The sequence below is a fragment of the Arachis ipaensis genome, chromosome B08, assembly GCF_000816755.2.
Source record: "Arachis ipaensis cultivar K30076 chromosome B08, Araip1.1, whole genome shotgun sequence".
NCBI classification, from domain to species: Eukaryota; Viridiplantae; Streptophyta; class Magnoliopsida; order Fabales; family Fabaceae; genus Arachis; species Arachis ipaensis.
The window spans coordinates 15,458,311-15,469,899 of NC_029792.2; the positions used below are offsets into that span (position 1 = coordinate 15,458,311).

The 11,589-nt window shown below is 34.5% G+C and overlaps 2 protein-coding genes across 18 annotated transcripts in view; both read left to right on the forward strand.

Moving 5' to 3' along the window:
- LOC107613369 ((-)-germacrene D synthase-like) overlaps positions 1-4,206 on the forward strand; it is a 30,133-nt gene extending 25,927 nt beyond the window's left edge. For 4 of the 8 annotated variants that reach the window (XM_016315335.2, XM_021108981.1, XM_021108980.1 and 1 more), the window contains 6 exons: positions 938-1,220; positions 1,336-1,705; positions 2,048-2,266; positions 2,426-2,570; positions 2,658-2,903; positions 3,796-4,206. In XM_016315335.2, the coding sequence (XP_016170821.1) occupies positions 938-1,220; positions 1,336-1,705; positions 2,048-2,266; positions 2,426-2,570; positions 2,658-2,903; positions 3,796-4,092 (1,560 nt within the window). In that variant the 3' untranslated portion in view covers positions 4,093-4,206. Of the gene's footprint in view, positions 1-23; positions 626-937; positions 1,221-1,335; positions 1,706-2,047; positions 2,267-2,425; positions 2,571-2,657; positions 2,904-3,795 lie in introns of all 8 variants that reach the window. The other 4 variants (XM_021108984.1, XM_021108983.1, XM_021108985.1 and 1 more) reach the window with 3 other exon arrangements.
- The window catches only part of LOC107614386, a 6,375-nt gene continuing 2,291 nt past the window's right edge, over positions 7,506-11,589 (forward strand). The window contains exons 1-7 of one of the 10 annotated variants that reach the window (XR_001614413.2): positions 7,506-8,125; positions 8,463-8,734; positions 9,643-9,729; positions 9,808-9,900; positions 10,137-10,174; positions 10,301-10,396; positions 10,556-10,822. The gene's annotated coding sequence lies outside the window, so the exon portion shown is untranslated. The other 9 variants (XR_002352049.1, XR_002352051.1, XR_002352052.1 and 6 more) reach the window with 9 other exon arrangements.

Here is an 11,589-nt window from a genome sequence, read left to right on the forward strand (position 1 = left end):
CTAAAATCTGCATTTCAAAACAGGCAAGGAGATTTCTCTTCCCTACAGTTTCACTATCAAAGAGTCCCACCAACGACTCCTGAGTTCTCTCTGCATTTCTTCTCCTATAATCAAGTTGTAGATACCTTCCGCCGTTTTCTCAACTCGGGCCTCACTCTCTTCATCCTCCAAGTCTGACTCTATTACCTTGTTTTTAGCTTTCTTGCCCTCATCATCAATCCTCTTAGTAGCGCTACCGTTCCTCACAATGGTCGCAAAGGATGGGGTTCCTCCCGGTGCACCAAAACCATGCCGCTGACTGTCTATAACTGGTTGTGGGCTGCATACCACCATATCCACACCGTCTTTCATCTCTTCTACCTCCATCCATTCCTCCACTCAACATTGGCCATGTCCCTTAAGTATTCATCTCCTTTCCCTGACTTTCTCACCTTCTTTCCTAATCTATGGAGAATCTCGCCTTCCTTCCACATTCTCTCCCTTGGGTCATACTGACGAGGGGTCCCTCCCCAGACGAAGCCACCATGCATGGCCTCCCCTTTAATTTATGCAATTCCTAGATCTGTTCCTCATCAAGCCCATTTCCTTTCCTTGATAGTCATGCCAACAGAGTGGGCGGGCTGGGGTAATTCCCTAAATAAAAAGATGTTTTTTTTTTGTATTTTCTAATATTGAAAACTTAAAAACTTATTTATCAACCCCGAATCGAATTATTATATACTATAATTGAAACATAAAGCAATATTTGTACCAGTTTGATTTGTATTAGATTTGATTTAAGAATTAAATCAAATCCACAAATTTCGCAATAAATCATCATATAATAATTTTGATTGGGTTGATCATATATAGAAACATTAGATAAGTGACCTACTCTAATTTGTTAATTTTTCACTCTTTTGAACTAACATATATATTAAACCAAAAACATTTACAGGGAATCAACGAAACCATGAAACAAGAACTTCAAATGCATAAAAAGAAGGTGAAGATGTATTTGTCTTCTAATGACAATAATATCTTACAAAAGTTATGTTTAATAGATTCAATTCAACATTTGAGTATATCTTATCATTTTCAACATGAAATTGATGAAATATTAGCCCAAATCCACAATGATTTTACCAACAATAATGACCTTGTTACAAAAGAATGCGATCTTCACTTTATTGCATTACTTTTTCGTTTATTTCGACAAAAGGGATATTACATTTCATCAGGTATGTCTAAATCTCATTTTTCTATCTTATTTATAATTACATTACCTTAAAAAAATGCGTACTAGTTGTTAATTATATGGATTCACACTAGTTAGTATATATGTGAATTACATAGATATTTTCAACAAATTCAAGAATAGAAGGGGAGAATTCGATGAAATAACTGATGTTCAAGGAATGTGGAGCTTGTATGAAGCTGCACAATTAAGAGTTCATGGAGAAGATATATTAGAGGAAGCACATGAATTCACATACAATAGACTTAAGTCTATCACCAATCAATTGAGTCTATCTCTTGGTGACCAAATCAATCAAAGTTTAGGACAACCTTTTCACAAGGCAATTCCAAGAATGAAGGCAAGGTCATATATATCTTTCTATGAAAAAGATCCTTCATGTGACAAGGTTGATCTTCTAAACTTCGCAAAATTGGATTTCAATATGGTGCAAAAATTGTACAAAAAAGAAATTGGTAGCAACACCAAGTAAGTACTATACTTCTACTCAAGTTCTCCTAGTTAGTTTTTTTCTATAATTAGGTTATTTTCATATAAAAAACGTTAAAATTAACGAAATATTTTTTTTCAAAAATATGTGGTGAAAGATTTAATTAGATTTTTAATTATAAATATTTCAATTTGTAAACAAATAAGAATGATCTAATTACAAAATTAAAAGTAATATACGGACTTAATTGAAAAAAAAATATAAAGATCTAATTAAAAATTTGGTGAAATTATAAGGATCAATGTAGTAATTAAACCTAAAAAGAACTCCCATAATTAATTATCATGACATCAGCTTTAACTAGTTACGTTGTATTACAGGTGGTGGAGAGAATCAGATTTTGCAACAACGGTTCCTTATGCAAGAGACAGGATAGTTGAAGTATTCTTTTGGCCTTTTGCTATGAACTCTGATCCTAAATATAGCACTGCAAGACAAATAATAACCAAATTGGTTTTATGTATCTCTCTTATGGATGATACTTATGATGTTTATGGCACGGTTAAAGAACTTGAACTCTTCACTAGAGCAATCCAAAGGTTTGATCTTAGAATAAGAATTCACCAAAGTTTATATTATGCTATCTCAATAAAGAATAAAAAGAAAAAAAAAATAATATCTTTATCAATCCCATCATTATATTTAGTTTTTTTTCCCTTAATTTTTAGACCTTTTATATTTTTATTTTTATTTTTCAGATGGGATATTCGTTACATTGAATCTCTTTCAGAGTGCTTTAAAGTTGTTTTCAATGCAATTGTGGAATGTTTGATGGAAATAGACGTTTTCATGAATGATGTGAATGGAGACTCAAGCTTAGTAATGCAACATGTTAAACAAGCCGTATGCTAATTTCATTAACACACTTATTATTTAGTTTATTAATGAGCACTTTAATTAGTTAGATAACTTTATTATATATACTTGCAGTTTTCTAATTTTGTACAAGGTTACATGGTTGAAGCAAAATGGTGCCATGAAGGCTATATTCCAACATATGATGAGTACAAGATTAACGGAGTTCTCACTTCAGCAAATCCATTGTTTACAACAGTGTTCACTGCCTTCGGAGAATCTGCAACCAAAGAAATGTTTGGTTGGATTTCGAATATTCCGGTCATCTTAAAAGCCACATCACTTGTTTGCAGACTACTAAATGATTTGGCCTCACACAAGGTAGAGATTTTTCTAATTTTTTTTAATTAATTTGATATTACATAAAATTCAATTTTGATGCACTATTAATATAATAATCATGTTAGGTATATTAAAATCAGCTATTAAAATAAAATATATGTTAAAATATAAATACACATTAAAAATAAATTAAACAATACAATATTTATACACAAATATATTATTGATTGATTTTAGTATATAAATAATATTTGATGAATTCTACCTTACCCCCTCTAAAATAACATATAAGTTACCCTTCATGATGTATCACACTTTAATTGGTTATTATCTTAACTATAGTTGGGTTGTTTTGTAATTTATTATTTGAGATGGGTAATTGTATAATTTCTTAAAATATTAAAATTCTACCCGCCTTTCACGCAATCTCTTTCTACAATACATCATTCCTTAACGAGTCGTTGAATTCCCATGGCTTATAAAAAAAAGAGATTGAGTGAGAGGACAAGAGATAGCAATGAAGTCGGCGCTGGCTATACTGGGAAGAACAGGGAAGTTACGAGCTATGGGAATTCAACGACCCGTTAAGAAATGATGCAATGTAGAAAGAGATTGCGTGAGAACGTGCTTCAATTAACGGGGAAGAATTTTAATATTTTAAGAAATTATACAATTACCCATCTGTTCATCTCAAATAATAAATTACAAAATAACTCAACTATAGTTAAGTAATGACCAATTAAAATGTGACACATCATAAAGGGTAACTTACATGTTATTTTAGAGGGGTTGGGTAGAATTCATCATAATATTTTTATTAGTATAAAATAATTTTAAACATACATATAATTATATAATATTATATTTATAAAAATAATTATTTTTTATATTAAAATAACTTTCGCTTTTTATATTTGATCAACATATGTAGTTTGAACAACAAAGGGAACATGTTGCTTCTGCAGTAGAAAGTTGCATGAAGCAATATGACTTTTCAAAAGAGGAGGCCTATGAATTTATTAAAAAGGATATCAATGATTCTTGGAAGGATATGAATGAAGAGTATCTCAAGTTAACTGAGAAAATCCCAAGATCCATCCTTGATTGCATTGTTAATTTGGCACGCATATGTGAGTTTCTATATGCAGACTTTGAAGATAAATACACCAACTGTGAACTTCTGAACGATCACATCATGGCACTGCTTTTGGACCCCATCATCGTGTAGCAGTTTCCTCAAGAAATAAATTGTTTAACATTTGTTCTAAATAAATAACTCTAACAAATTTTATTATAATATAATTAAGAAACTGATACTAAAATCTTTTTTATCTCATTCTTATCATATTGCGTCCATTGTGTAAGTTGTGACATGTATATATATATGTTGTTTAAATTCTCTTTGTTGATTGTTTGTGTTATATTATGTTGTTTGCTATTTGCAATAAGTTAAGTAAGGTTATACTTTGTTCTTTGTTGTTTAATTGTTTTTCTTATTTTTGTTAGTGATTTGAAGCTTCTAATATACTCCAATTAGTCGTTAATGAGATTATTTTTCTTGTTCTAAAAAAAGACAGAAATTAATTTGTAAATAGATTTAAAAATAAAAAAATATTGAAAAATGGATGAATGGCGTATTATGCACAAATATGGATCTGCTATTGTCAGAAACCACAAAGCGTAACCTACGTTTTGAGTGGGACGAAGATCAAGAAAATGTTGGTGCCTGCAAAACGCAACCTGCAATTGGCAGGGCAACCAAATTTCGAAACGTGGGCTGGTGTCTCCTGCATGCAGACCAGAGCAGGTGTTGACTAGCATTGGACTCGGCAAAACGTAGGTTGCGTTTGTCAACCGTGTAGGGCAAATCGCACGTTGCGATTGACAGCCTCCCAAGCTGCATGTGCGACACATGTCATAGAGGGTGGTGAATCCGCTTATAAAACCAAAATGCAGGTAGGTCAAAGGGTGAAAAAACATGTAGTGTAAAACGAGAGTGAGGAAGGTTACTAAAAAAGAACCGAAGAAGGAAGAAGAGTGAAGAAGCAAGTGTGGGAGAAGAAGAAGTATACTGTGAAGGGTTTGATAAAAATGGTTCGTAATTTTACCAAACTGGAAGAACACATTATTAAATATCTGAATTATCCTCAATGGGTAAGTAATTTTTTTATTTTGTGATTAATAAATAAATATATTTATTTATATTTTAGGGCAAAAAACATAAATAAGCCAAGGGAGGAAATAATTTACGTGAATCAGCCAAGTTGAAAATTGCTTCATCAATCAACCAAAGGACATCTCTATGTAATTCGAACCAACCTAGTTCGAATTACAGTTCTACATAATTCGAACCTACTTAACTCGAATTGTACAAGAACGAAGTTCACACTAATTCGAACTAGGTGAGTTCGAACTACAAGGATACATAATTCGAATTAGGTGAGTTCGAATTACGTAGGTGCAAGCTTCCCCAAGTAATTCGAACCAAGCATACTCGAATTACCTTCATGCACGCAATGCAATGTAATTCGAACTGAATTAGTTCGAATTAGTGAGGACCAGACCTGTATATATATGGTGTAAACGTGAGTTGCTCTCATTAGAGGGGGTAAGATGGCTAGTGAGGAGAGTTTTGTAGTGTTGGTTCGCCACAGAGGATCGATTAAGAGGAAAACTCGTTCCGGTGTGAAGTTCACTGATAAGGATCCTCTCTATATTATCGTGAGGCCTACAACGAGCTATGATGACCTTGTTAGCTCTGTACTGCTGAAACTTGGTCTGGAAGGTGTGAAACGGGTTAAGAAGTTTTTCTATCGCATTCCAATCACGGTGCTCCAGGAAACCGTGAAGTATGATTGTTTCACGATTGGGAGTGATGAGGACTTGCAGGTCATGTTCCATTGTCACCGGAAGTTTCCAGAAGTGAGGACACCAGAACTGTTGGCAAAGTTGGTTGATGTGGTATCCAGCTCGGGGAGTTCGAACCGGAATACCACCACTTTAGCCACGGTAGCCGGTTCTAGCTGCAGACCTGCCGTTGCTTCTTCCTCCGTCACTGCGTACCAGCCACCCATCCAGCATGTCGCCTCCCCTTCGTTCGCTGTTGATCTCAACGGCAGTGTGGGCGACGAGGTCGGAACAGAAAAATTTCTGCCGACCTCTTTACAGTGTGCTGCACCGCCTGGGGTTGGAGATGGAGTGTTGGATGATCCAGAGGACGATGATGTCGAGCCGGATATGATTGCTGATGACAGTGGCGATGATATTGGAGCGAGCAAGCCTGCTCGGGCGGGAGGTGGTTCTAGCTCTGGCACACAGCAGTACCCTCCACATTTTTCCTCTTTGGACTTGGATGCCATGAGGCAGGAGGGGGTTCCTGGTCAGCCTGCTGGATTTGGCGCTAGAGATGCGGAAGGGTCTGCAGGTCTGACAGAGTTCCAGGTTGGTCAACAATTTCAGGATAAAGATGAGGCCTTGTTAAGTGTGAAGACTTATAGCATCTGCCATGGGGTACAGTACATGGTAGTGGAGTCTGACTATCGCCGGTATATGGGCAAGTGTTCTGAGTTCGGGAATGGGTGCACATGGTTGATTCGGCTGAGTCTCCGACATCGCAAGGGCCTTTGAGAGGTCAAACGGTACAATGGTCCGCATACGTGTCTCGCCACCTCCATCTCCAGCGACCACAGGAGTTTGGATTATCGTGTGATATCGGCATTCATTATGCCAATGGTTAGGGCTGATGCATCCGTCAGCATCAAGGTGCTCCTAAATGCCACGGCCGCACACTTTGGGTTTAGGCCGACGTACATGAGGGTTTGGTTGGCGAAGCAGAAGGCTGTGATCGTGCACTCTCCGAACGGCATATGGAAGGTGTGCGTCTCCGGACGCCACCGCTCGACGAAGGCACTGACAAGGGGCTCATCTAACCGGAACCATCTATCGTTCAGCCTCGCAAGATGGTATAATCCGGCCATCTGCAAGTACGGAACATACCGCTCATCGAGTCTCATGCCCTGGTGCCGCCGCATGCTCCTGATGCATCGCTGTGACTGCGCATTACATGGACGGCATTATTAGAACCACTTAGAAAACCAGTGACAAAAATAACTAACACCGGAAACCACTTATGGAAACCACTAACAGAATCTACATGCAAAACCAATATAACAAACCAGTATCAAAACCACATGCTTAAACCACTAACATAAACCACATACAAATCCACTTATGAAAAACACATGCAAAAGCACTATCATAAACCGCTTACAAAACCACATAGTAAACCACTTCCAATACCACCAAAATAAACCGCCAAAATAAATCAACAACAAAACCGCATACAAAAGTACTAACAAAAACTACTACTAAAAACTCCTAACCTAAACCGCCAACAAAACCACATGCCTAAACCGCTAACATAAACCGCATACAAATCCACTTACGAAAACCACATGCAAAACCACTATCATAAACCGCACACAAAATCACATAATAAACCACTTCCAATACCACCAAAATAAACTGCCAACATAAACCATCAACAAAATCCCATACAAAATCACTAACAAAAACCACTAATAAAAACCACTAACATAAACTACCAACTAAACAAAATGCAAAACCTCTAAAATAAACCACTTGCAATTCCACTAGGATAAACCGCCACTAAAATCGCATGCAAAACCACTAACTCAGATAAACCGCTAGCACAAAGTTTTCTATCTACTAACCTCGTCGTTGATGACCCCAGCTATATGAGCAACTCCGTCCAACCGATATAGCCTTTCCGGATCGTCTCCCATCGGCTGAGTATTCTGTTCGAGTCTTTGTCGGCTCGAATCTGGGTCGTTTTCTCTGGGATTTGGTGGGGTATGAGAATGGAAAAGTGATTCGAATGAGGCTGATTCAAACTCCTTATATAGCCGAAATCTATGTAATTCGAACCAACCCCATTCGAATTACTATTTGAGGGAAATTTTGAGTAATTCGAACCAACTAAGTTCGAATTACTTTGGGAAGCGTTCAATGTGTAATTCGAACCAAGCTAGTTCGAATTATGCTCCTTGGTAGTTCGAACCATGTAGATTCGAATTATGTAAATCACGTGTTCCTTCGTAATTCGAGTTAGGCTAGTTCGAATTCCAATGCTTCTTCCAATTCCCCTGTTTTACGTACAGTGGCGTCATAGTTTGTCCAGAAGGGTTGCACACTTGCACTGTTGTTTTCTTCAACTTCCGTATTCTTCATCATTCCTCATGGTTAGTTTGCTTATGGTTCTGATTTGAAAATTTTTCAGTTGCACCATTGATTAAGTAGTGTTGCACATTGGATTATATTTGCAATTTATCCTAAAGTATGTGCATTTTTTGTTATTATTTAATGATAAATACTATTATTCTAAATCTTGAAAAATTTTATACAATATCTTTTAAAGTATGTAGTAACACATTTAACAATGATTCACTAAATGATTATTCTACTTTGAATGTGGTGTATAGGAAGATAATCTGTTGATAGTTTTGATTTGTGCCATTCTCTTTCTCTTTTTTCTTTTGTTAAATGTTGAAGTGAGTTTTTTGTATTTTGGGGTTACAGTGGTTGACGAAGCGGCAGCGACTGTGGACTTCTTCTGCATCTAAATCCAATTATATCGAGTCACAAATCTTCCTTCCTTCCTTTTTAACAAAATCATATTCTTCAATTATCCATATCTTCCTCTTTGGTACGTTGCTTTTCAGGGTTCAAGAACTGTTCGGCATTGTGCATAACGCCCTCAGTTCCACTTTATTAATTCTTTTGTTGCTCCTGATATCGCACATCATCACAATGCATGTCTTCTGCGAACACATCTTCCCTGCAAAATATAGGTAAATTGATCTTTCATGTTCTGCCTTTCTTTCTTCTTTTTTTCTGGGTTTAATGTTTGTCGTTGAAAACTTTTGACAAAGTTATGATTTTTCAATGAAATTGGTATCTGTTGTTTAAGCCCCAATATATATTTAATTTTTTAGTTATTTTTGTCGTTGGTGTTAGTGTCAAATTAGAGCTTCTGTGGTGTTCTTCTTTCCGATACCATTTTTAAAAAAAATAATGAGATGCCCGGATAATTCGACTTCGTGCTCAGGTTTTAGGCTATTCTAAAAATGAATGATGCTAGGAAGCTTGGATTCAGTGCTCATTATAGTGCTGATTCTGGAAAAAGTAAAGACTATTTAAAAATTTCAGTTCTTTGTTTATGTATATCTAGGCAGTGCATTATTTGAACAAGAAATATGCATTATGCAACTGAATCCAAGGTAGAAAATCCTTTCAAATTGGTTACTTTTTTTTAATGGATAAAGTTTCCTTAATTGATTTGTTGTTTTGAAATCATTGCAATTTACTTAATGCACCCATTGTTTTCACCAAGTACTAACATCCTTTACTGTTGTCTATTGTTTAATTTCATCTTCCTTTAATGGTCTAATCTCTATAATGATTTAGTGAACGTGTTGTTCAAAGGATGACTTCCTCATATGTTCCTTTTATTATTTGATTATTTGATAAAACTATGCATACGTTTGTAGCTGATATATTACTATAAATGCCTTTTCTTTTGTTCTTTTGACATTTTTTTGTATGTGCATTGTATTTGTGCTTGCTGTAGTGCTTCCGTTAATGCCTATCAATCATGTTTTCTTAAACGAAGTTATAAGTGTTAATTTATTTGTTACACATTTATATGTTGTTGTATATCGTTAAATTATTATTACTTGGTTTTTTATTTCATCACAAGATTTTGAGATCTTTAAAAAAGGATGCACATAATTAAGGAAAGAGAATTCATGGAAAGATTAAGAAGGAAGCTCATGAGAAGTTGAAGGTTGGTTATTTACTTTTGTTTTGATTTCATTATTAATACAATCTTGAAAGGAGACAATAGTTATATTGGTTACTTTAGGTGAAAAGGAGTGATGTTGTGCACTACAATTATCATGATGAAAGACGCAAATGAAGATTCTCATGGACAAGATATTGGATGCTTGAACTTTGTGTATGAACTATTTGTTTATTTTTAAATGCTTTATATTAGAATAATTGAGCTTGAAATCATTATAGTGCTAAATTTGGTCTAGACAAAAATTATCTATTTGATTCCGAAGTCTAGGTGTGTCCAATATTTTAAACAATTTATAGGATAAAAATTTCCTAAAGTCTGCCATTTTTTGTGCATTATGTCATTACTAACATTCTTTTTCATGGAGTATAACTTTTTTTACTGTACTTTAGGTTACACTTGCTGATATGGCTAAGCTTGCTACAACAAAGTATGATGTTAATAAGAAAGCTTACGTTTGTTTCTCAAATTTAAATTGTCAATATTTAAGTATCTGAAGTGTCTGAGTCAAGTTTTCTAATCAAAATGCTTACAATTTCATGTTGCAACACAAAAGGATTAAGAGGAACATCATCAATTTTTTCAAAAGCTCAGACACTTGAGGACGGTCGTCATTCCCCTAGGGAAGCCCAAAAACAATTTAGGCTTTAAGGTGAATGGGTTGAAAATTTTAATATAGACATGTGATTTAAATATGATTGGTTTATTACATGTGCCCTTTTTTTCACTTTAAATTTTGGAATTGGAATGCATTTTGTGGTGTTTGTTGATTTGCTTAACTGAAAATATATTTTATTCATTCCTTAAAAAGAAGGGGTTTGCAGCTGGTTGGAGACTGAGTATATTCTTTTTTGACTTTGCTCATAATGTCCTCAACTCACTTGGCTTTCTCAAAGAGAATCTCTAGGTGGCTACCTTCTCTATTTAAGTGTTTTATCTCTTCTCTCATTTTAGTTTTGACTAAACTATCTTCTCATTCCTGTAGTTTTTTGCCAACGGAGTATTTTTTTGGTGTTGTTGCCAATTTTATCTCTAAGAACCAACACTTGCTCTCACTTCTAGTGACAAGATTAGAAAGGTTTATATCAAATGATTGTATTGTTTTCCCTATTTTAATTATGTTCACTTTAATTCTTTTTGTTCCTCATTTTGAATCAATTTGATTTTTATCAAAGTTGTATTTGTGTTTCTATTGAGTTCTAACATTGCCTTTTTCATTTTTTTCATTGTTTATGATTCTAATTTTGTGTCATTCTCTTTCTCTTTCCTCTTTTGTGGATTATTTTAGTAGATTTTTTGTGTTTTGGGGTTTATTTGGGTTGATTACACAAGAAATTCATTTAAGTTTTCTTCATATTCTGAGTGATATAACTCTGTTTTCTGTGAAAACTCTTGGAAGAAAAAGATTGCTTTTATTTGATTTGATTTTATTTTTTAAGGTGAGTTTTCTGATATGGTTAACTTATTAATAATATAAATAAAGAGTTGATTGCTGGATTGTGCTCTCTATGGATTTCAATTTCCTCAATAGAAAAATTGCATTCGCATAGTGTTTTGATGCAAAACTAATATGTTAACTAAATATTTACATACAATAATTTGGACTTGAATATTGTAGTTGTCATCTCACCTCTAGTGAGAGCTTTCCCTTTAACTATGTAGGTTGTGTTAACTTATTTTAAATTTCAAGTAAGTTACGATAACAAGCTTGTTGGGAGAGAATTTCAAATTAAAGTTAATTATTAGCATGTAATAAAAGCAAATTGAAGTCTTTTTAAAACAAAAAAAATGAGTTTTATTTCTTTAAATATTTAATTTTATTATAAATTTTGATTTGGATTACTT